The following is a 25,896-nucleotide window of genomic DNA, read 5'->3' on the forward strand; positions in this document are numbered from 1 at the left end:
CACTACCCAGGTTTCTGATTTGGGAAATCTGGGTGGGAATTTGCATGTCTTGTAAGTTTCCAGGTGATGCTGATGCTGCTGGTCCAGGGACCACATTTTGAGAACAACCAATCTAGAGGAAGCTGGCCAGTGTTCTTGAGTTAGGCTATCTGGTGCTTATAGGCATGTGAGTTTGAGACCCTTGGAATTGAGGCTGCCCGGGACCAACCTGCTGTGTTTCACTCAGCCTTGTGCCCCCGGTGGAACCTTCTAAATGCTTGGTCCCCACAAAGCCTCTGCACAAACAGGCCATTGAATTCCTACTGTAACTTCTTGGGTTTGTCACCAGAGTTCTTGGTCTTCTAGGCCAGCCACCTCCAGTTCCCAGGGGCTGTTTATGGCACAGATGGATGTCCTGTGTCCGTCGAGAGAATTGTGAACACTTTCAATGGTACTGGCTGCCCCAGCTTGAGAGGGAAGCCCAAGCTCTTCTTCATCCAGGCCTGTGGTGGAGGTAAGCAGCCCTTGGCATCGCTGCCGATGAGGCTAGTGGGAAAGTAGAGGTCGATCCAGGCATCCAGGGGGTCCCAGACATGGTCACTGCTGTCCGAAAGTGGCACCTCCATCTAGTTGGAGTAGCCTGAACTCTGTATAACTTTTAGAGGTTTGGATCTCATGATGCTGTAACATCAGGGGATCATTCAACTGTGGCCACTTCAACCTCAGACTTGGCGAAAACAAACAATGCAGAGGAAAGAGGAAACTTCTTTCATTTTTCTTACCTCCTGTCATTCTCCTGACCTCCATCAACCCGCCTCCCTGCCACTGTTACAGAGAAAGGGAGGCCACTGCCGGATTAACTGTTGGAATTCTCAAAGGCTTAGGTATTAGGGAGTCAGTAATTTTTAAGGATTATTTAGATTGTTTGTAGCTTTGCTATATGTCCTGATTTTAAACCTGAGCCCCACTTCACCATTACCTGGTTTTCTTGTACAATAAAAGAGGGAAGAGAGAAGAACATGTGTGTCCTGGATTATGGGACATGAGGTCATCTCCAGGTGAACTGGCCCTGACCTCTTTGCCTCCCCTGCCTGGCATGCTGTGCCCACCCCAGCACTGCTCAAGCTTCCTAGGATGTCAGGCTCTGGCTTACTCCTCAGCCTTCCTATGTGCCACCCCTCTGCCTTATCTCCTGGCCAACTCTTAATCATCCATCCTTCTGGTTACAATTTATTGTCACTGCTTTCAGGAAGTCTTCCCTGAATATCCCCTTCCTTGCACAGAGTCAGGGTTCACTTGCCCTTGTTCTCCTTAAGCCCCTATTCTTCCCTTGCCTTAGCACTTTCTCCTAGTATCGAGACGGCCTCATCCCTTGGTCAGCCCTCTGAGGGCAGGGTAGTCCCACCTGCCCTACAGCTGGGCCCCTGCCTGACACAACGCCCGTAGTATGTGTGCATCTTTTGTGCATTCTAATTGTTTGACTTTGAAATAAAACCATATAAAAATATCTGTGAGTAAAATCTGAAGTAACGTAGACTTCCACCAATAAAAACTAAACCAAACAGATTAACTGAGAACAGGAGAACTCCAGAGATGGAAAGCAGTAAATAAGGTGCCACCTTTGAAATTCAGAGAAGGCGATGGCACCCTACTCCAGTACTCTTGCCTGGAAAATCCCATGGACGGAGGAGCCTGGTAGGCTGCAGTCCATGGGGTCGCTAAGAGTCCGACATGACTGAGTGACTTCACTTTCACTTTTCACTTTCATGCATTGGAGAAGGAAATGGCAACCCACTCCAATGTTCTTGCCTGGAGAATCCCAGGGACGGGGGAGCCTGGTGGGCTGCCGTCTATGGAGTCGCACAGAGTCGGACATGACTGAAGCGACTTACCACGCATGGCATTTGAAATTCTGGTCCCTGCTTCGCCCCCTTGTGGTTTTTTTATTTTTTTATTTTTTTTTATTTTTAAACTTTACAATATTGTATTAGTTTCGCCAAATATCAAAATGAATCCGCCACAGGTATACCTGTGTTCCCCATCCTGAACCCTCCTCCCTCCTCCCTCCCCATACCCTCCCTCTGGGTCGTCCCAGTGCACCAGCCCCAAGCATCCAGTATCGTGCATCGAACCTGGACTGGCGACTCGTTTCATACATGATATTATACATGTTTCAATGCTATTCTCCCAAATCTCCCCACCCTCTCCCTCTCCCACAGAGTCCATAAGACTGATCTATACATCAGTGTCTCTTTTGCTGTCTCGTACACAGGGTTATTGTTACCATCTTTCTAAATTCCATATATATGCGTTAGTATCATGTGTTTAACGCTGTGGCCACGTGAGGGCGCCACCATCAGCTGAAACCAGAAATACCCAAAGGCTGCGGATCTCTGCCAGTGTCTGGTGAGGTGTCCTGTTGTTACATGTCTCTGAACTGGTCTGCCCTGGCTTTTGGTGACTCGTGTTGCTATTTTAAGATTCACTGTTGTTGCAATTTAAAACAATTTAAAAATCTTCTAAATGTCATCTGCCCCGTCATTAAGAGAGAGCGTGGGCACCAAGGTGGAAGAACGCACCTCAGAGTCAGTAGTTCTGGTGTGAAATGTCAGTGAGTGAGCTGTGTGATGACCTTGGCCAGAGCAGAGGGGCCTGAGGTTTGGGGGTGACCCCTCCAGAACTTTGGAGGTCATGCTGAGAGGCCAGAAAGCAGGAATCATGGACGACAGTGGTTGTGGATTTTATGTCCTGAGGGAACGGCTCCTCTTCCCACTGTGTTTGTGCTCATGGGAAGTCAGGCTTCCTCCCAGGAGTTTTGAGTCAGTGAGGCTCCTTAAGAAGAAAGCAGTGCCTTACCTGCATGACCCGTAGGTGAGGTCTTCCCCTCAGATTTGTAGGAGGGTGACGCGTGGGTCGAGACACAGCCGGTATCCCCTGTCTGGCCCCCTTCTTCCTCTGTTCCCCATCCTCCCCTCCCGGAGCCCATCGTCTCTGCTCCATTTTCAGAGGCAGCCCCTCTGCCTGCCCCGTCGCCTTCAGCCCTTCCTGGGGCATCCCCCTCGCTGAAGTGCCCCTCCCCCACTGCACCCTGCTGCCCGGGGCGGACCCACAGCCCCACGCTCCCATCCCAGGTGCCCTTCCCCGTCCCACTTCAAGTCATTCCCGGAACCCAGGCTGGATTCCAGAATCTTGGTCAAGAAGACAACCGGAAGCAGTGACCTGGGATAGCAGTCCAGTTTTCACAGACCTAAGAAGCCCCCCGTGCAGCCTTGGGGGGCCCCCATGGGAAGCAGCAGGGTAGCTGAGAGCCAGAAGAATGTAGGCTGGAGTCCTGGTCCCCTGAATATTAGCCGTGAGATCACAGATTACCACGTTTCTGAGCTTCAGGTGAGAGGTCAGTCGACATTGGGGTTATTATTGTGGGGTTTCCAGAGCCATCCGGCCTATCTCTGACCCATGAACCATGATCTTCCTCGTTCCTTGCTGTTACCCAGCATGGATCCAGCCACACAAACCCGCTCTCCTGCCCTGGGACCTGCCTGACAGGTGCGGTTTCCCCCCGCAGGACTGTTCTCCCTTCTCACAAGGGAGACTGGGTCACAGCCGCCTGCTCCAGAAGCCTCTGGGCCACTCCACCCTCTGCCTGTCTTTACTGAAGCTCTTTTTAGGTGCCTTCTTTCTCTCATTTTGGTGGTGTAGCTTGTGGGATCTTAGTTCCTCGATCAGGGATCGAACCCTTGCCCCTGGCAATAAAAGTGTGGTGACTCAACCACCGGACCTCCAGGGAACTCCCTGATGTGACTTGAGTTTTTATTTTTGATTTTTGCCTGTGCTGGGTCTTCGTGGCTGCACACAGGCTTTCTCCAGTTGCAGTGAGTGGGGGACCACTCCCTAGTTGTGGTGCATGGGCTTCCGACTGAGGTGGCCTCTCTTGTTGCACAGCTGGGCTCTAGGGTGTCTGGACTTCAGTAGTTATGAAGTAGTTATCCCGGGTTCCAGAGCACAGGCTCGACAGTTGTGGTGCACGGGCTCAGTTACATGTGGGATCTTCCCAGACCGGGGATTGAACCTGTGTCTCCTGCATTGGCATACTGATTCTTTACCACTGAGCCAGCAGGGAAGCCTGTGACTTGATCTTTAATGACATAAAATAAAATTTGCCATTTTAACTGTTTAAAATTGTTCAATTCAGTGTTTGTCAGTACAGTCACAATGTTGTGGGAACACCATCACCATCTAATTCTAGAACATTTCATCTTCTTCCCAAAGAAACTGCATACCCGGTAGCAGTCCCTCCATTCCCCCTTCTAACAACAACTAATCTGCGTTCTTCTGTCTGGATTTGCCTCTTCTGGATACTTCATATAAATAGGATATCATGTGGCCTTTGACATTTGGCTTCTTTCACCTAGCCTACTCTGGAGGCCCATCCACAGTGTATTATGATGCAGTATTTCATCCCTTTTTAAGCTTGAGTAATATTCTATTGGATGTTTATACCTCCATTCATCTGTCCCTGGACACATGAGTGGTTTCTGCCTTTTGTCTGTTGTTAATAATACGATGACCGTTGCTACATAAGTTCCTGTTTGAACACCTGTTTCCAGTTCTTCGGCGTGTATACCATCTAACTGGTTTATTTTGCTGTTTTTAAAATGTCTGCATTCTGGCTCCCCCCCGCCCCCACTTTATTTAATGAACATGCAAAAATTTTGTTTTAGTAAAAGTAAAGTTGAGGCTTCCTGCTCATGTTGGCCCGGCACTAGGCCCCTGGCTCCAGAGGGGATCAGGCCTCTCAGGGCTGGTGGCTCGGAGAAGTGGGAGCCCTGGTCTGGGTGTCTCACTGACAACTTGAGTCTGTTTCCGCTTCCTGCAGAGCAGAAAGACCACGGGTTTGAGGTGGAGTCCACTTCCCCTGAAGATAAGACCCCTAGTAGCGACCCTGAGGCGGATGCTACCCCATTCCAGGAAGGCCCACGTTCCATTGACGAGCCAGATGCTGTGTCTAGTTTGCCCACGCCCAGCGACATCTTGGTGTCCTACTCCACCTTCCCAGGTGAGCGGATCCGGAGACCTCGTCCTTCTAGCTGGCAAGTCCCCTCATCTGCCCTGGAAGCAGCAGTGCTGTGAAGGAAAGACCTGGGTGTGAGTCTTGGTTCTGCTGCTTCGTTGCCTCTGTGACCCTGAGTAAGTTACTTCACCTCTCTGAGCTTCAGCTCAGGGCGAGGCAGTCAAGGTGCCTAGAACGCACAATGAAAGGAGGCAAGCACCCTTGTTTCGGTGTGCCTTAGTCTCCTCACCCTTGTCCTGGCCCTGCCTCAGTCTTCTCATCTTTAAAATGGGAATATTAACTGTACCTTGGGGATCATCATGGTGATTTTAACAAGGTGGCTGGCCCACTGCTGAGCCCAGTGCCTGGCACACAGCAGGTGTGACAAATGTTTGTTTCCTTCTTTCTTATCCCTTGGAAGACTCACTTGACCTCTCCAAGCCTGGATTGCCTTGTTGGGAAAACAAGAACCCTAACCAAAGTCACAGGGTGGTGGCGAGGATGAAATAAGATCACGCAGAGCCCAGAGATGCAGGCTCTGGAGGGCTATGGACATCAGTCAAGGTCTGGGGGCGGGCCCACCTGCGTTGGGAGGGTGGCCCGCCAGCGCAGCTCAGCCTTTCTCTTTCTGCAGGCTTTGTCTCCTGGAGGGATCCCAAGAGCGGCTCCTGGTACATCGAGACCCTGGACAGCATTTTTGAGCAGTGGGCTCACTGTGAGGACCTTCAGACCCTCCTCCTCAGGGTGAGGCTGCTGGAGGGCCAGTGTGTCCTCCCCAGGGTGGGGGTGAGCAGGGCCCCAAGCCCAAGCCAAAGATTTCTTCTGCAAGCCAAAGGCTTGCCCTGAGGGTTGACACTTTTGCTTCTGTAAATGCACGAAGTTACTGCCTGTAGTGGGGCTTCCCTGGTGGCTCAGTGGTAAAGAATATGCCTGCCAGTGCAGGAGATGCAGATTCGATCCCTGGATCAGGAACATCTCCTGGAGGAGGGCATGGCAAACCACTCCAGTATTCTTGCCTGGAGAATCCCGTGGACAGAGAAGCCTGGCAAGCTGCAGTCCATGGGCTTGAGAAGAGTTGGACACGACTAAGTGACTAAAACAACGAACAGCAACGCTGCCTGCAGTGACATTTGCTCATTATGCCAAAGACAGCCTTCCCTGGCCTCTGAGGTGCCAGGCTGACACCTCCCACACTCCCCACTGATGGAGCCGGTCCTCATTGCCAGCGTGGGACAGCCCAGTACCCGAGCACAGCCCCTGATGGCAGGTTGCAGGCCTGTACCCTCTGCCCCTCTGTGTAGTCTTTACTCTTGACCCTCAAGAATCAGGAATCCCTTTAGTATCTCCCGACTTGGGAGGCCCCAGTGAGAATAGCGAAGTGCGGATGGACAATGCCCCACTCAGAGTGGCTTCTCCTCCAAGGGGCTCAGAACATGCGGGGTCCCCTCCTGCTCTGCTCAGGTTATTTGTGCCATGAGAAGGGGCTGTGAGGGCTCCGACCACTCCTTCCTCCTGGGGAGTCTCTGGCTCAGCTTTGCTGAGCAGAGGAGAGGAGAAAAGCAGGTGCAGGGCCATCCCTGGCAGGACTCCAGGGGTGCCGTGAGCCATGGCCGTGGAAGAGAAAGTCTCACAGGCAGTTGGGAGCCCATCAGGGTTAAGCAATGTGCTCAACTCCTGGGCCTGGTCTCTTCTCTCAACTTTTCTTTATGTAGACCTTTTAATCTGACTTGAATTTTGTGAATTTTTGAATTTTGAATTTTCTTTTTAGAAAACTTTTATTGGAGTATAGTTGTGTACAGTGTTGTGTTATTAATAATTTCAGGTGAACAGCAAAGTGAATCAGTTATACATTTATCCACTCTTTTTAGATTCTTTTCCCACATAGGCCATCACCGACTATTAAGTAGAGTCCCCTGTGCTATACAGTGGGCTCTTATTGGTTATCTATTTTATAGTGGTGTGTATATGGGCTTCTCTGGTGGCTCAGACAGTAAAGCGTCTGCCTGCAATGCGAGAGACCCGGGTTCAATCCCTGGATCGGGAAGATCCCCTGGAGAACGAAATGGCAACCCACTCCAGTACTCTTGCCTGGAAAATTTCCATGGACCGAGGACCCTGGTAGGCTACTGTCCACAGAGTCACAAAGAGTCAGACACGACTGAGCAACTTCACTACACTTACGGTATTTGTCTTTGTTTGACTTCACTCAGTATGACTATCTCTAAGTCTATCCATATTGCTGCAAATGGCATTATTTTGTTATTTCTATGGTGAATTTTGACTTTTCTAAACTTATAGTTGAGATGCTTGTTCCCTTATCTCCACCCCCTGCCCAGCACACGCATACACATACACACACTCAAGAAGGCTGCAGCCAGAGCTATTTTTTGTTTTATTTTATTTTTTTAAAGATTTTTCTGACGTGGACCATATTTAAAGTATTTATTGAATTTGTTACAACATTGCTTCTATTTTCTGCTTTGGTTTTTTGGCCACAAGCCTTGTGGGATCCTAGCTCCCTGACCAGGGATCGAACCTGCATCCCCTGCAGTGGAAGGCGAAGTCTTAACTCCTGGGCCACCAGGGAAGTCCCTAGAGTTGTTTTTAAAGTTCTGACTCACAGGCCTCCCTGTGGTTGTGTTTTCACAGGTCGCTAATGCTGTTTCAGTGAAAGGAATTTACAAACAGATGCCGGGCTGTTTTAATTTCCTCCGGAAAAAACTTTTCTTTAAAACATAATGAGCTCAGGACCCCTCACCCTGCCTTACCATTCACCCTGAAACCTTCCTGCTCCAGCTCTGGCTGTGGCTAAGGCCTGGACTTTCCTACAACTGTGGCCGATATCCATCAGAGGATTCTGTAGCCTGTAGAGGGTCTGCTCTTTCCCCACGGATGGCAGACAGTCCTAGTAGCTTCCAAGTTGGAGCCAGATGACCAGCGATGGAGGAGGAGGAGCAGAATGCCGTGGACATCATGGAGTTTTTGCCCGTGACCCATTCATGGCTGGTGGCTGTGGCCTGTGACCCCTGTGTTTTCTCTACATCAGGGCTTCTCAGCTTCGGCACAGCTGACACTGGGGCCAGAGAATCCTTTGTTGTGGGGCCATCCTGTGCACTGTGGGATGTTGAGCAGCCTGGCCTCCCCCCACCTCTCTTTGAGTCTTGACAACCAAACGTGTCTTCAGACATTGCCAAACCTTCCTCATAGACCCCTACTGGAGAACCACTGATCTTTAGGAAATTTTGGCTACAAACAAACCAGCATCTCTCTTAGATCAGTTTAGGGCTACCAGAATCTGAAGAGCTAGAATCCATAAATCCTAAATGAAATTTTAAAAATTATCAAGTTTTTTTATATTGCAGTGTTCTTTAAAAAAATAAAAAGGTGAATATGGACTCTCTTTTACCCATTTCCCCCTTATTTTGCTCTAACTTTTTATTGTTTCTTATATAAAGGAGACTGTGGCTTTTGGGGAAATATTTGGGAAATATTTCCCCAGCTCTTATTTCTTTTGAATCCCCTACCCCCATCCCAAGAAGTGACTGGGGTGGGAGCCGTGTGTTAGGGGAGGTTAAGTCACTTGTCCACGGAACACAATTAACCAGTGGAGAGACACGGCCAGACTTGGGCCTTCTTGAGTCCAGCCTGTGTCTTCCTGGCTTCAGGACCCTTGTACCCCCCATCCCCCACCCACTTGCTGAGCCTGTAAGCTCAGCTTAAAGACCCCGAGCCTGTTTCTTGCTTTCAGGGCCCTAGACATGAGTACGGTTTGCTAATAAGGCTCTCACCAAGATGTGATTCAAGTAGTTGTCACTTTATTGTTATTTTTCTCCTGTGACCTTTCCAAGCCTGAAACAGTCCCAGGGACTTCTGGTGGTTAGTTATTTTCAATCACCTGCAGGACACACAAGAAAATAATCAGATTAACTCAATAGAGCAGAGCCTTGTGTGCAGATTCCCAGCTTTCTCCCTCCCCACTCTGCACTGCCTGTGTGAATCAGGCAGCCGGAGTTGAAGCAGCTCTCCCCAGGAGCTCTAATGATGCTTGGGAGAAAAGATGTCATCACAGCTTTAAATGGATTTCCTGTAAAAAAGGAGACTTAGCCAGCAGTTCAGTTTGGGCTTCAGGGCAGAGGTGGAGTAGGGCTGGGAACTCATGGGCATGTTTGTAGATGTGATTTGCTTCTCAAAAGATTTGAGAGACCTGAAATGGTTAACAATTGCTGCTGTTTGCCAGGCACTGTTGTGCACTATGGAAGGGGCCGTAACCCGTTTTCAGAAGCTATTTGGCATCTATTAAACATTCTAATGTGCCAGCTCCATGATCCTTTGATGCTGCAGGATCTGTGTAGCGTAGAGACTGACCAGTGCAAGGATGTATGTCCATGGATGTTCATTGCAGCCATGTGAGAGGGGAAAATAGGAAAAGAGATGAAAGCTTCATTCATTATATTCATACTATGGAATCTTACTTAGAATGAATAGATATATATGGGCTCACATGTACAGTGTGATACAGTGTTAAGTGAAAAAACCAAGTTGCAGAACAGTATGAGAAGTAAAATCCTATTTTTGGTTAGAAGACAGTGTGTTTATATGTACATATATAAATGTTTTATAGGTGAACCTAAGTAAATCAAGAAGACCACACACCAAGTGTTGCGTGGATGGTGGGATTGCAGGTGTCATACAAGTGAGGGGTGTCTACTTTTTGACTTGATACACTCCTATATTCTTTTCATATTTTTTACCAAGAGTATGTATTACCTTCTGAAATAAAAATAAAGCTGGTGAATACTGATGATTCATTTGATATCTATTGAAAGGATGAACGCCCCCGGCCACCTGTCTCCTGTCAACTTTGCAGCTCCTGACCTTGGTTTGTCACCTGTCTGGATTTGGAACTCCAGGCTGCATACAGTGTGCCCCCCGGGCTGGGACCACCGCAAGGTTCCACTGGCCCCTCTGCAGTTGCCGGGGTGGCCTCCCCCAGAGGACAGCTGGCAGCTTGGCTCTGCTGCTCCTGGAATCTGTCACGGGCACAAGTGCCTACCCTGACTGCTGTTCCGGGAACGCAGGACCCCTGCCCAGCTGCCTCGCAAGCCTTGTTGATTCCCTCTGACATCAGGCTTTCAGCTGAGGCCTGCTCTGTTGTGCGTGTGTCTGTGGCTGGGAACAGCTGATATTGGGACCAGAAAACAGGACAATTGCTCCTGGTAAGGTGCTGCCAGGGCCAGCTGCCTGGTGACTCACACAGCAGCTGGGGCTGGAGAGCATCCTCAGATTTGGCTGGAAAACACCCCACTTATCCTCCCATCTAATCCGTCCTGGGCCAGGCTCCTTTGAAATGCTGGTGGCACCTCCAAAGTCGGACTTGGGTTTTCCTCTGCCAGGATGAGATCATAGCTTTTCCCCCGTTGACTGAAAAAAATCTTGTAAATTAATGGCCACTCTCTTCTTGATTTTACATTTTCTCTAACAAACTTTTCTGGAACCTCTGGTGCCTATAACCACTTGTTGGCAAAAGGAACGCCAACAGACAGACAAATGAGCAAGGAGCCGGCAAGTATTAATGGGAAAACTTGGAGACGGCCACCTGCTTGTTTTGACACTGCCCATTTGACAGTGCTGTCTTCCTCCTGGGACCACATGCTCACGGCTGTGGTGTCATATCTGATTTTATAATAGAGTGTTGGTTTGGTTTCATTAAACAGCTCTCTGTAAATTCAACTTAAAATAATGAAATCAGATGCCAACTTTCCTGTCTTTGAGAGCTCTGACACTACAACTCCCACTTGTTCTGGCTCCTAAAAGAGTGAGTGAGTCTTGATCTAGTTCAAGTCCCATTTTACAGAAGAGCAAACTGAGGTGGTGGCAGTGCTGGGGGGTGGGTTAAAAAGTGTCCCCCTGCCAATGCAAGGGGACATGGGTTCGATCCCTGGTCCAGGAAGATCTCACATGCCGAGAGGCGACTACACCCATGTGCTGCATCTACGGAAGCCCGTGCTCTGCAACAAGAGAAGCCATTGCAACGAGAAACCCTCACGTCACAACTGGAGAGTAGCCCCGGCTCACTGCAACTAGAGGAAGCCTGCACACAGCAAGGAAGACCAGCGCAAACAAGAAAGGAAAAAAGTAAACGTGCCCCCAATCAGCACAGTGTCCTCCTCTTCCCCTCCTCTCCCAAACATCCATCATCAGGCACGACACCTTAATCCCCCCCCCCAGGTACCCCCCAGGCCTGCCCTTCTTGTGACATCCCTCCATGTTCTGGCTGTTTCCACCTACCGTTGATTATATCCATGGCTGCTCCCAAGATTGGTGCTTGTTTTGTTTTTGTTTTTTTTTAAATACAATTTTTTTCTGGTTTCCATTATAAATGAATGTTTATCCATTGTTTTAAAAAAAATAGGAATTGAGCTGGTTTGGAAGTTTGTGAAGAACTGATTTTGAGCTCACAGGACACAGTCGGAGTTGTAGTGGGACCAACTCAGCTCCGTTTACATGGACTGTCTTGGTCTGAAACACAAAGTCCTGCATCCCAGGAAACCTCCCAGTCCAGGGTGAACTGAGATGATTGGCCACCCTACAGAATATCTGGGGGACCCTTTGGTTTATTTTTGTTACTTTTTAAACTTGTTTGATTTTAATGAAAAATTCTACCACTATAAACAAGCATTGATTACATTTAGAAAAATTTTATCTACCAGCTAATAAAATAACATATATTAGTCTTTTTACTTTGGGCTATAAAATAACCTATAATAGATCTTTCCCCATTAACATAGATACGGCTTTTTGAATATATAACCAAGGCTTCCCCGGTGGCTCAGATGGTAAAGAATCTGCCTACAATGCAGGAGATCTGTGTTCGGTCCCTGGGTTGGGAAGATCCGCTGGAGGAGGGCATGGAAACCCACACAGTATTCTTGCCTGGAGAATCCCCATGGACAGAGGAGCCTGGTGGGCGACAGTCCATAGGGTCGCAAAGAGTCAGACACGACTGAGCGACTAAGCACAGCACAGCACAGCACACATGTAACCCCAGAACATGTGATTCAGCTTTTTTAAAAAACGGTTTGGTTCTCTTTTCCTGAATTCAAGAAGAAGTCTTTTTGCCTCTGGAAATCTCTTACCTCTCCTGTAATTATCTAAGAAAGTTGCAATGATATTTTACATCAGAGGTTCTACATAAAATTAAATGTACAGTTAACGGTGGAGGTAACTAATGCTTATGTGTCACTTAATCGGGGTCATTAAGGTTTAACACTGCTCTTTAACTGCTAAAAGTATAGGGGAACCCCTTTAGAAGGACTAGTTTCCAACAATTAAGGCTGTGGGGGACTCAAATGATTGGGTTTGGGGCTTTGCGGATAAATGTAGCATTGGGCAGTAGGGTCTGGGCTTACACATAGATAAAGAAAAGTAAAATACTCCATGAATCCTAGGAAAACTGCTCTTAGTGCTGGAGGAGTAACCTTTATTTTCAACCTCTTTGGACAAAGCTGTCCTCTATGTGCCTTTCACTCAACTTACACAGAAACTGTCAAGGCCCATGGGGAGCCCTGTGGAGACTGCCCAAGCCTGCACTTTCTAGCTCTCAGGAGGAGGGAGGGGATTCTTAGAACATAGGTGGGCATGGCCCTCATTGGGCCGGGGCCGGGCAGGGCCCTGGGGCTCACGGCGTGTCCTGTTCTTACCGAACTGATCCAGTCATTGTAGTTGGAGACCCGGGTGAAGACGGAGGGCTTGCGGTAGTAGTTGCAGCCGAGGGAGGACCCGAAGCTGACTATGCCGTGCACCTGCCACTGGCCGTTAGCCGCCTGGCAGTTCAGTGGCCCGCCGGAGTCCCCCTGGGAAAGAGCAGAGTTGTGTCAGGAGGGGCCTGGGGGCTTGGGCAGGGGGGTGGGCGGGGCAGGGGCTGCTCTTCAGAGCCCTTGTTTTACACACTGGCAGTGTATTTATATTGTTCCATGTGGGTCGCCAAGTTCCCCGAGGCCAGCCCTTGCAGTCACAGCTCAAGATGGCACCATAACTAGCCCTTGCTCTTTCTGGGTGCCTGGAATGGTGCTGAGCACTTTATAGGCCTTATTCCATTTCATCTTCACAAAAATCTACAAGGTAAGTATTGCTACCTGGTGGCTCAGATGGTAAAGAATCTGCCTGCAATGGAGGACACCTGGGTTCGATCCCTGGGTCAGGAAGATCCCCTGGAGAAGGGAATGGCAACCCATCCCAGTACTCTTGCCTGGAGAATCCCATGGACAGAGGAGCCTGGAGGGCTATAGTCCACTTGGTCACAGAGAATTGGACACAACTGAGTGACTAACACACACACCATTTCACCAAAGAGAAAAGCAAAACCCCTCAGTCTGAGGTTGTTCAGGCAGTAAGTGAAGGAGCTGAGATGTGTCCCTGAGTTAGAAATTCATGCGCTCCACCACCATTGGGAGTTTCCTCCCACTGGGGGAGTTTCCTGGGAGCTGGTCTGATGGGCAGAAAGTGGAGGTCTCCAGTGTGATCTGAAGGACACATGAGGCTCCTTCCTGCTCTGTGCTCATGATGCAAAGTCCACCACATAGCAAGTCTATTGGTTAAGATGGTGTGTCTAGAAAGGCTGTGTGGTAGCTACCCTGAAGCAACCATCACGAATGGGGTTAATTCAACAGATAAACTTGAAATCATCTCAGAAAGGTCTTGACTCAGCAAATAGGTCCCCTTGTCTCTCTACACAGAGGAAAGAATAAGAGTGATGACAGTAATGAGAGCCCTCAATGGGACTCAAGGCAGGACTTTCCAGCAGTGAAAGGGTAGACACTATTACAAGGAGAATCTCAAAACATCTTTTCTGGAGACTGCAAGGACAAAGGTCAGGGTCTCAAACATGTGAAGCTGCTTCCTAGCACTTTTGCCAGCAGGTGTGAGGATAGAGTCTAGGACCCCGAAAGACTCTCCCCACCTTCAGCTCCATTTTGTTGGGGGGGGGTGACTTCCTGGACTCACATTGCAGCTGGAGGTCACGCCGTCTCCCCCAGCACAGATCATATTGGTCTTCACAGTGCTGCCCCACCAACTAGGTTGGGAGCATGTGGCATAGTCCACAACGAGCAGCTCGCCCTGCTGCAGGATGTCAGGAAGAGCTCCATTGCCTGCATGAGACAAGAGAGAAGGTGTTACAGGGACAAAGGGAAAAAGCAAGTAGGGGATGCCTACTGAAATTTCTGCCCAGCCCCTTTTTCTCTGGTCCCTTTTCCTTCCTTCCATCCATAGGGTTGCCATGGAAGCAGCCAATTTGCCTACACTGTATCCTCACAGTTGATTGGCCACTACTGATTGGTGCAGGGATGAACACCTGACTCCAGCTAAGCCAACGAGCTGAGGTTACACAGCTAGTGGCCAACATAGCTGGGAATAAAGTCAAGCACTTGGACCCTTCCCTGGTTCTTGCTGCCTTCAGTGAAATACATTCTGCCTGGGTGTTTTCTGATAAGTGAACCAGTGGCTGAATTTGTATTTCAATAAGTAAGAGATACATCTCCACTTCTCACTTCTGCTAAGTGTCCGTGGGTCCTATTTTTGCAGATAAGCCAGGCAAGAGAGTGATATCAATTTGAGTGTATGTGTGTCGATGTACCTCTGTAAAAAAATGTCACGTATAGGTTTGTCATTATAAGAAAAAATAGTCACTTATTTGCATGGGCCTTCCTGGAATTTTCCAAACCTCTGGTGATTTCCCAAGGGGAGGGCAGGTCCTCTGCTCCTTCTTGGTGACTTACTGTCATTGGATTTCTGACCCTTAGGGCTTATGTCAAAGGGAGACCCACACGTAGTCAGAGTCTGAGTGGCATGGTAAGGCGGCACATGACGAGTGAGGTTTGAGATGGGAAGGGGAGACTCTGATGAGGACCCCAGGGACCTTTGTGGAGCTGTAGAATCCTGAGGTCATGGAGTGAATGCTATTTTAGGCCCTGGCTTTGGGCCATAGGAGGGACTTCTGTGCCAGATGTCATGTAGTCATGGTGACAGTGACAACAACTAACACAGAGCACCAGGTGCCAGGCACTGGGCTAAGTGCTTCCAATGGATTATCGACAACCTTGTGATACAGAGCCTGTTATTATCCCCATTTTACAGATGAGAAAACTTCAGTGTGGAAAGGCTAAGCAATCTGCAGGTGGCCACACAGCAAATAAGTGGAGGAACTGGGATTTGAACCCAGGCATTCTGAATTCTTGTCTGTCTATGTGCATGCATGTGTGCGGGCTCAGTCACTTTAGTTGTGTCCAACTCTATGCGACCCTATGGCCTGTAGCCCACCAGGCTTCTCTGTCCATAGGCCTCTCTGGCAAGAGTACTGGAGTGGATTGCCGTGTCCTCCTCCAGGGCATCTTCCCAACCCTGGAGATGAACGCTTGTCTCCTGCATCTCGTCTCCTGCATTGCAGGTGGATTCTTGACCCACTGAGCCACCTGGGAAGGCCTTGTCTGTCTACACTATCGTTCTTCTCCAAGGCAGCAGGCACTTCTTCCAGACTCCTTGGATAATGAGCGCAGAGAAAACCCCTGACTGAACCGGGATGACATTGCCCACCTCCCTTGGGAGCCATGGGGCTCCCAGCACCCACTTACTCTGCAGTCTTCCCCAGCCAGTGACATAGCAGACGTAGTTGTTGGGCAGGATGGTGCCGGCAGGCGGCAGGCAGCCCAGCTGGATCTTGTCAGTCAGGGGGACAGAGCTGGCCAGTTTGAGCAGGGCAATGTCGTTCCTGGGTTGGAAAAGAAGCAGAGCATAACCAGAGGGTTGACTGGTTCTGTCCCGGATATATTTCTGATTCTAGCCCCAGCTTGGATCACTGAACCCCGTCCCTGGCTGGACTGATGCTGAATCTTCCTGCCATTGGGGTTCCAAGGGATCGGGAGCAGTTATGGTTAAACCCCAAGATTGCATTTAAAAAGAAAATTTTGGCCACATTCAGCAGCGTGTGGAATCTTAGTTCCCCTGCCAGGGATTGAACCCATACCCCCTGCAGTGAAAGGCAGAGTCTTCACCACTGGGCCACTGGAGAAGTCCCTCCAGGACTGTATTTTGTCCCTGGTGGAGCTTGAAGCCCTAAATTCCTAAAGGCCTTTCAGGGGACTGTTTAAAACAGAGAGGGCAAGTAGGTCTGTCTTGCAAAGTCCACTCTGATGGATTAGTTGTGGCTGCCTGGCAGACTGTGTTGACAAGGACTCTGAGATTCTTTCCAGGATCAGCAAGGGAATAAATCCATGATTGCTTGGTGATGTCCATGCTGGCCTTGTACTTCCTGTGTTTGGTTTAGAAAATAACAGATGTTCAGACCGAAAGGACTTTTTGCCTTTATTCTTCACTCTCTCTTCCACCTTGAGCTCTGCTGTCAGATTTATCCCTGAGTTTCACGTCCTTGTCTAGGAAACCTTTAGCGATTGGCCAATCACATTTTCCACGATGGCTGCAATGCGATTTCCCACCTATTGGTGCTTGTTGCAATGTGATGTTGACACTTTGTCCATTGAGAGTTGGGGGTCTCAGTTTCTTCCCCCTGGTTGGGGATGGGGGGCCTGTGATGTTTAGGAAGTGACACCATTTGACTTCTGAGACTAAGTCATGACAAGAGATGAAACTTCTGTATGATCTTTCAAGACTTCTTTTCTTAGATCCTAAGCTCTGGGCCATGAAGAAGCCAAGGCCACATGGAGAGGCCATATGTAGCTAAAAATCTCTCTCCACTCTCTGCCCAGCCATCTCCTTCCCATCTCTTAAAGCTTCTCTGGACACATTCCATGTCGTTTTATGGCTTTCCAATGTCTTGTCGGTGTGTGTTTCATCTAGTTGACTAGTCCCTTTGGGGGCAGAGACTAATGGCTCATGGACTCCTTGCATCCTTTGTGAGCCATCGTCAGTGCTGGACCACAGCAGGCTGCCCAGATGAAAGAGCACGGAGAGTTATGGCCACAAGGCATCCTCTGCTCTCTCCTGGGCTGTGATGCAGAGTCATCGGAAGATTTGGTGAGTGAGCTCTCTGGGCAGCCATTCAAGAGTGGCATCTTGGGCTGCAGAAGAGGCCTGTGTGTGGTTAAATTATGCAAATTTGAAGAGATGGCTGGGGTACTTCTTTCTAAAGGCCCTTCTGGAACTGCAGACGTGCTCTTGGGATGGAAGAGGATGATGGATACTTCCTGCTTCTGATGGGGAAGCAGGAAAAGGGAAGATGACTTTCTGTCCCTGGTAAGGAGATGCCAACAATGCCACATGGTCGTTATTCATATCTAAGCCAGCAGGCTCCTTAACCAACCCCCGAACTGCCTCACAGCCACACTTCCGGCCATGGGTTCCCCGAGAGCTGCTGCGGTGACCTGTGCATCTCTGTGCGTCCAGCACCCTGTGTGGTGTGTGGAACATGGGTGGGGGGATGGTCACCAAAGGCTCAGGGTGAGCATGGGGTGGCATGTGTTTGTCCAAGGAGTTGGGAAGTAGAGTTTCCCTGCTGGTCGGGGAACCATCACTAGGGTTTTGCAGAGCTCTGAACCCTTGGCTAGCTTCCTGTGTCTGTTACCGAGGCTGCTTTGCAGGGTATCAGGGAGTCTTTGTTTTTAAAAGATCTTGCTGGGAGGAGGTACAGGGTGGAGGAAGGCAGGAAGGACCATGTCCCACTCTGCTCATGGACTCCACTCCCAGTCGTGGGGCCTGTAGACCCATCTCTGTGTCCTCAGGGTTTGGCACAGAATAAATCCACAGTCAGTGAGTGCCTGGGGTGGACCGGAACGCTGTAGACTTAACTGGCAGGAGATCTAGGTTCCCCCTGCCACCCCAGTCACATGCCAGTGCAGGCCTCTTTGGGGCTGAGAACCTCTCCCCCCTCCCTACAGAAGGAGCAAAGGATGGGACAGCACCCACTGCTTTCTGTGAGATCGCCCACCCCCAGTCTGTGTCCCTGCCAACCCACCCCCCAAAGTGCACCCAGACAGAACGCACCCTTGGGCGAGCTGGTTGGAGTTCCACTTCTCATGTATCACGGACTTGGAGACTGCGATGGTCAGTGAGCCAGACTCAACGGTGGAGAGACTCTGCCGGCCCACCACCACTCGGTAGGTCCTGGAGGAGCTGGGGGAGAGGGGGCCGGGCAGGGAAGGTGAGCTCTGGGCTGTCCTTTCCTCTCTCTGAGCCCTATGGGCTGGGACACCCCAATGAATGTACCGGTTAGAGACCAAGCTCTGGACAGTGCTGGGGGACCTGAGCCAGCTCCTGCTCCAAGAGCCACTAGTTGGCACTGGGAATTTTTCTTTCCTTGGGGCAATCGGTTAGTTACGACGTAACATAATAACTACAACAAAACAGTAATTACAACTACCTTATACCAACTGTAAACTATAATATAAAATAAAAGTTATAATAATATAAGCTCTATATTACTATAGGGGAAGTGAGATGGATACAGATAACCGCAGTCATTTAACTTAAAGGGCATTTTTTTATTTTACTTTTTAAATTTTATTATCTTTTTTGGCCACAACTATATGGCATGCAGAACTTCCTAACCAGGGATGGAACCTGTGCCCCCTGCAGTGAAGCACAGGGTCTTAACTACTGGACCACTAGGGAAGTTCCCAAGGCCATTTTTTTTTAGTTTAACTCCTCATTTCCTGTTTTTAAATGGGGAACCCTGCGGCTTGCATGCGAGGGTGCGTGCTCAGTCGCTCAGTTGTGTCTGACTCTTTGTGACCCCATGGACTGTAGCCCGCCAGGTTCCTCTGTCCATGGGATTCTCCAGGCAAGAATACTGCAGTAGGTTGCCATTTCCTTCCCCAGGGGATCTTCTTGACTCAAGAATCAAACCTGCGTCTCCTGCTTTGGCAGGCGGATTCTTCACCCTTGAACCACCTAGGAAGCCAGCCTGAGGCTTAGGAAGGACTAACTGGTCCAAAGTCTTACTCTCCAGCTCGTTAGTGACAACTCGGAGCTAGAAACAGGACTCCTGAATCCCAGACCTCTGTGATTTCCCCCACCACCTCATAGAACTTGTGAATTAGGTAGAGAGAAGGAACCACCCCTGACAACGAGAGTGTCCCACTGGCCCAGTGGAAACTCCAGTGAGCGCCAGCCTGGGTAAGCTAAGCAGAGGCTGGAGGGAAGGAAGAGGACAGGTGAACAATGGATGTCCCAGAGCCTTTCCTTTCCCCGTGGGCCTTTATAATGGTGCTAGTTTCACTTTTATTGAGCGCTTACTCTGTGCTGGCCCGTTGAATGCATCATCTCGTTGAATCCACACTGAATACCCATGGATGCTTCCCCGGTGGCTTAGTGGTAAAGAATCTGCCTGCCAATGCAGGAGACACGGATTCGATTCCTGGTCGGGAAGATCCCCTGGAGAAGGAAATGGTAACCCACTCCAGTATTCGTGCCTAGAAAATCCCATGGAAAGAGGAGCCTGGCAGGCTATAGTCCATGGGGTCGCAAAGAATCAGACACGACTGAGCGTCCCAACTACAACTACTGCAAACACCGCTATCTGCTTTTTTGCGGGTGATGGTATTGAGATGAAGAAGTCATTCAAGTAGCTCAAGTGAACCCAGTTCCAGATCCAGAGGCCGTATCTAGTTTGCCCCAAAAGGGCAGAAAATGGGCCTCTGCCTCCCCATAGTCCCCCTCAGTGCCCTGCACAGGATGGTCAGTCCATATATATATATGGGTCTATCACCTGACCAACAGACTGAACTGTAGATCGAAGAGAGTGTATTTCTTGGCCAAGGAAGTGGTTATGTGCGATGCTCCTTTATATGGGGTGGTTTGGGCCATCTGGGCTCTAACTGAGAGATGAGTGCTGGCTAGTAGGGTGAGCGGGCGGGGAGACGGGGGAATAGCAATTACCTGATGCAGTGGGCTGCTGTCAGGACCCAATTTTGTTCTATCAGAGACCCTCCGCAGGTATGACGCCACTGGCCACTGGAGCTGTACTGCAGGGAGACCTGGGAAGAGGCACAGGTGATCCCATAGCTGAAAGGGCTGGACCCTCTGCTCTGCAGCATCCCAGCCCCGGGAGTGGGGGCACGGGAAGTTGAGCAAGCAAGACACTTGCCTCAGGTGCAAAATCTAAGGGGGCACGAAGAAATGCTAATCCAGCTACATAACATTGTAATAATCTTTAGAAAATTAACACACAAAAAATCTATGATGCACAAAATGTCAAAAATGTAAATAAAAACTCTATTAAGAAGTAATTAGTTAAAAAAAATTTTTTTTGGCTGTGCTGCAAGGCATGTAGGATCTTTGTTCCCCAACCAGGGATGGAAGCCACGCCCCTTGCATTGGAAGTGGGGAGTCTTAACCACTGGACTGCTAGCGAAGTCCAAGAAGTAATTGTTTTGAGCATCTTTCTGTAGCGCGACTTGTTGGGATTTTTCCTTTCTTGGGAGCTATTTCTTCAGGACATATTCCTCCAATTTAATATGTGTAAAGCAAAATTTTTATCCCTTCTGCCCACTCCCCGAATCCGTGCTTTCCTTAAATTTTCTTGTCTTGGTAAATGGCAAACCAGCTGTACCTGCTGTTCAGGCCAAAACTCTTGGCAGTGAGTTTGACGCTTCTCTTTCTCTCATATGCCTCATTCGAACCCACCAGCAAATCCCACCAGCTCTACTTCCAGAATATGTGGACAGAACGCCTCCCTCCTACCACCTCAATTGCTGGTCCCCATCATCTTCACATCTCACCTGGATTATTATTGCAGCTTCCTATGTTTGTCCCTTATCTCAGTCTGGCCCCTTCCTCACCCCATTTCTCAACACAGTGGGCAGAATGATCCTTTTAAAATGTGAGCTTAATTATGCTTCTCCTCTGCTCTGACCTGCCAGTGGCTTCCCCTCTCATACAATGTAGACCCCAAACTGTACAATGCCCTACAAGGTTCTACATGACCACCCTCACCTTACAGGCTCTCACTCCCCTTTCTGCTCCAGTCACACTGACCTCCGGGAGGCTCTGGAAACACAACAAGCCCATTTCTGCCTCAGAGCCTTTGCGTTTGCTATTCCTTCTGCCTGAACTATTCTTCTCTAAAGTGTTAGCATAGCTTCCTCCTTCACTTCCTGCAGGTCTGTGTTCAAGGTTACCTTCCCTGTGAGGTTCTCTGTGACCACCTCATCTAAGGGTATGCACACTCATGTCCACACAAGTGTACACGCATATCCTTACACACCCATGCACACATATGGACGCACACAGCTCTTTCCTCTTGTCCTGTTTTATTCTTCATCATAGTGTCTATCATCACCTGATGTTATGAATTTGCGCATTCAATGGCTGATAGCCTCATTCTCCCACTTTAATATAAGCTCTGTGAATTTTCTTTCCACTGCTGTATTCCAGGTGCCTAGAACAGTTCCTGTCTCATAGTGGGTCCTTAATAAATTGAACAAGTGAGTTAATCAGAAAGTGAGTGAATGAATGAAAATGCACTCAGCAGGGCAAGTGTCTGGTCTCTCTTGCTGAACTTGTTGCCTATTGCTCTTCAGTTTTTCCTTGAAGACTAAATCCACTCATAGGAATATGAAAATACTTAAGTGTACTTTACCCCTGATGACTCCTCAACCTTTTTTTTTTTTTAAAGAAAAACTTGTTTCCACTTAGATTTGATAGGTGTGGACTGGAACTTGAAGGGGGTTGCATTTGGCACCATTTGGGTCTCTGTGGAAGCTGTCCCAGCTCCTTCCCCTTGAAGTCCCTGCCAAGGCCAAGTAGAAAGGAGGGAGGTGACAGCAGAGCATGGCCTGCTCTGACCACGGTTCCTGTGGAGGGAAAGCAGGAGTGATGCTGCTTTTCTCCAAACATCATTTCTGATTATCCCCATGACATCTTCTTGTTTGCCTCACATTAAGGGGACTTAGATTAACTGACTTTTTAAAAACAGTGCTTAAAACTAGACAAAATTACAAAGATACCTAAAAGGATGCCCCACCCCAAAATCTCCAAATAGGCTGAAATCATCCTACCAATGTGAAAATTTGAAGTAATGTGTAAACATATAATTTGTGGGCAGCAAAGTGTGGCCACAAGAGCAAAGGTTAAGCCAAATTTGACTCTGTACTTTCCCCCAGGCTTGCTGGGTCACTCAGGGCAATTATATACTTTTTCTGAGCCCCAGTTACCTTGTCTCGGAAATGGGGATTACAATGCTTGTCTGGGGCTCCTGGGATGATTAATAATCATAATAGCTAACACTTCAAATGTCTAATAATTTGAACATTTACCATATCTGAGCCCCAGTTACCTTGTCTCGGAAATGGGGATTATAATGCTTGTCTGGGGCTCCTGGGATGATTAATAATCATAATAGCTAACACTTCAAATGTCTAATAATTTGAACATTTACCATATACCAGGCACTGTTCTGAGCTCAGAGTGTAAGTAAGCTCACATCACAGTCACAGTGATCTCATGAAGCACTATTATTATCCCCACTTTACAGATGAATAAACTAAGGCAGTGAATAGAAACTTGTACAACATGGTCCACATCATGAGCGGTGCCATATATTTTTCATATTACTCACTGAGAAAGGTAAATTGAGTTGCTGCACTTGTACAGCTAGTATGTGGCATAGCATGAATAGTCTGACTCCAGAATCTATGTGGAACTTTACACATCTTTACACATCCTACTTTATTATTATCTTTTTCTTTTTTTTGGCTATGCCCTGCAGCATGTGGGATCTTCGTTCCCTCACCAGAGATAGAATCCACGCCCCCTACAGTGGAGATGAGGAGTTTTAAACACTGGGCCACCAGTGAAGTCCTACACACCCTACTTTAATTTTAAATCATCTAGCGCTTTATTTTCCAGTGTCTAGTGGATTGTGACCTAGAATCATAATCTTGAGATGAGTGTGGAACAGAAGAGACCTCTCAGCCAATGCAGAGCAAATTATATTTGTTTAAATTTTTGATATTTTTTTCATTATGATAAAGTTTGATTTTTAAAAAACATTGCATTAAAAATTCATTTTGGTTACTGAGTTTTGTGGCACTTCCTTAACTTTTGCCCCTAAAGTGAGTGCCTCGTTTGCCTCACCCTGGTCCCCACCCTGCTTGACCTGCCCACCCATCCTGATTAAAAAAATCTCCTAGGGAAGCAGAAGCAGGAAGTGTAGTGAGACCCTTCTAAGACTAGCATCAATTGGTTCCCAAGGCAAGGATACCTTTGTATCAGCAAGTGGTACAGAGGTGGGCAAATGGTCCAGAGGGTGAGGAGATATTTTGGTAGGCACATTGACTGATTCTCAGCACAAGGGTGGCCTCTACTTAAGGGGGAGGTATAGGGCCCCAGAGCCCCTCTTCTAACTTTCCAGAAAAAAATATATTGTGGGAGTGTGAGAAAAGTAGAAGAACTGGCAAAAGTACACAGAGCTAAGTATTGGGCTGGCTAAAAAATTCGTTTGGGTTTTCTTTTGGTAACATCTTATAGAAAAATCTGAATGAATTTTGTGGCCAATCCAATACATAAATTATGAATTGTCTGTCACTATCTATGACTGAAGCTCTCCTAATTGAAAGGAAGATGAATGAATGTTGCATTCCCTCCATGAAACCTACCGATGGCTGCATGGGGCACTCTGAGCACTCACTTACATTGTAAACTCACCCCACTCAACCCTTCTGCTCCCAAACCTGCATATGCCAGTTGTACTCATATTGTAATTATGTGTATTAATTAAATATGTGACCAATGAAATATGAGTTCCAAAAGATGGTTGTGGTTTACATGGAAACTAAGGTAAGTGCTTGGAAGAGACCAGATAACCATGCCTTTTAAAAAATTGCTGTGAATTAGGCATGGATGAAAAAACTGAAAAATGGAGAAAAAAAGGTCATCACAATCTGGAAGGACTGTCAGATTGCTTCTTGAGTATCTCATAGTCAGTTACTCTACTTTAAAGAAATGTAATTACAGATGATATATTGTAGGGATGATTTATATAAGATAGATTGGTGACTAACTGTGTATTTACAAGTTTTCAATTAAAATAAATGTTTAAAGGATATGTGTGATTTCTAATAATTTATCTATAACCAATCTTTTGATTCATTGTTTAGTTGCTAACTCATATCTGACTCTTTGCAACCCCATGGACTGTAGCCCCACCAGGCTCCTCTGTCCATGGGATTTCCCAGGCAAGAATACTGGAGTGGGTTGCCATTTCCTTCTCTGGAGCATCTTCTTGACCCAGGGATTGAACCCAGGTCTCCTGCATTGGTGGGTGTGTTCTTTATCACTGAGCCTATTACTCAATCCCAATCATGTCAGATAAGAGAGATTTTACTATATTTTTTTATGTCAGTATAAGCCTCACATATTTCTTTCATGAGTCCTACCACTAACAGGTCCTAGTAATTTGTGCCTGTGCCCCACCCAGCATTTGTAGTCACCTTATTGTTAGAATTATTTCAAGGTAAGAAGGCATTTACTTTATTGGTAATACTGATTTGCCTGTAGTCAAGAATTAATTTGCATAAAATAGCACTGATTGGTTCCTGAAAGCAAGGAATATTTGCATAGAGAGTGATGAATGAATCATCAGATAACAGTATATTTGTAAGCAAGCATCTGATTGGCTAACAGAAAGAATGTATTTGTGAATTTGTGTGGATGGGTTGTGGGCTAGGGCAGATCTTTATCTGCGTTAGAGAAGGCCCCTCTCCTTCCACCCCCAAGGTTGACCAAGGGCACAGAAATGTATTTTTTATTGTTGAATTCCCCCATCTGCCCTTTGAGTCTCTACCAATCCTCATTTTTGCCAGTGCAATAGACCCTGTGGTGATGTTATGTATCTAACATCATAACATGTTATGATGTTACGTATGTAAGGACAGGGAGGCAAGAAGTAGAGTATAGGGGACTCACCTGCCAGGGCCAGCTGTTGGGCCTTGCATCTTCACCTCCAACCACTCTGGACAGTTGTGGTGGGTAAGTGGGGACTCCACAGCTGAGAGCTGTAGAAAGAGGAAGGGTTGTAAACCCAGGAGGCAGTGGCCCAAACAATTTACCCCACACTTCCTGAATCCCCAACCCCCAAATACAGAATCCCTGTTCTGGAAGGATCCTTACAGGTTGTAGAGTCCTACACTTTGTTGCACTTTTCTTAAATTTCACTCCAACTTTCTTAACAACCACACGATTGAGCCCCGTGGGTGCAGGGAGGTCCCATCCCCAGTTCCACCAGGAGGCTGGAAAAGTGGCTCTGGGCAACAGGGCTTACCTCCAGCCACCAACGTAGACAGCAGTAAGGCCCTGATCATGGTGTGTCCGTAAGGAGTCCTGTGTGGCCCTGGCTAAGGCCCTGGTTTTATGAGTGGGCTTATCAGACAGAGATATACTAGGAAAATTCAAGATGGGGATTTTCTCAAAGCCCAATGGAAAAATGGCATGTGTCCAATATTCTTTTTCCATTTTCCCTAATTGACACCCTGGAAATACTTGGAAAAAGATGCCAAATGTGAATGTTGAAATATGGGCTCTATCCGCTTTCAACAGATTAAGTTATATGTTATGAGAAGAAGAAAAATTTTGGCCCTTGGAGTTGTGTTTTCAAAGAAAACATTAGGTTACATGCTGAACAAACAGTTCTAGGCCAGTGATTCTCAATGGTGCTGGTATTATCCACCAAGGGGACATTTGGCAATGTCCAGAGACATTTTTGGTTGTCACGGCTGGGAGTGGGGTACTGTTAGCATCTAGTGGGTAGAGTCTAGAGATGTTGCTAAATATCCCACAAAGGCACAGGACAGCCTGTTACAACGAGGAACGATTCCCCCTCAATTGTCAGTGGCACCGAGGTTGAGGAAGCCTGTTCTAGG

General features: G+C 47.9%; 2 protein-coding genes across 2 annotated transcripts in view; one reads left to right on the forward strand and one right to left on the reverse strand.

Annotated features, from left to right (window-relative positions):
* CASP9 (caspase 9) overlaps positions 1 to 9,830 on the forward strand; it is a 22,927-nt gene extending 13,097 nt beyond the window's left edge. The window contains exons 6-9 of the mRNA XM_061383178.1: positions 346 to 493; positions 4,856 to 5,035; positions 5,664 to 5,773; positions 7,679 to 9,830. Of these exons, the coding sequence (XP_061239162.1) occupies positions 346 to 493; positions 4,856 to 5,035; positions 5,664 to 5,773; positions 7,679 to 7,768 (528 nt within the window). The 3' untranslated portion in view covers positions 7,769 to 9,830. The remainder of the gene's footprint in view (positions 1 to 345; positions 494 to 4,855; positions 5,036 to 5,663; positions 5,774 to 7,678) is intronic.
* LOC133227986 (chymotrypsin-like elastase family member 2A) lies at positions 8,835 to 25,896 on the reverse strand. The gene is made up of 8 exons (XM_061383184.1): positions 25,299 to 25,896; positions 24,944 to 25,032; positions 19,916 to 20,013; positions 18,023 to 18,151; positions 15,658 to 15,794; positions 14,033 to 14,178; positions 12,730 to 12,882; positions 8,835 to 8,924 (listed from the first exon to the last, which is right to left on the reverse strand). Exons 1-8 carry the CDS (start codon positions 25,336 to 25,338, stop codon positions 8,907 to 8,909), a joined length of 810 nt encoding a protein of 269 aa, XP_061239168.1. The 5' UTR covers positions 25,339 to 25,896; the 3' UTR covers positions 8,835 to 8,906.

This window comes from Bos javanicus, chromosome 16 (assembly GCF_032452875.1).
Source record: "Bos javanicus breed banteng chromosome 16, ARS-OSU_banteng_1.0, whole genome shotgun sequence".
NCBI classification, from domain to species: domain Eukaryota; kingdom Metazoa; phylum Chordata; class Mammalia; order Artiodactyla; family Bovidae; genus Bos; species Bos javanicus.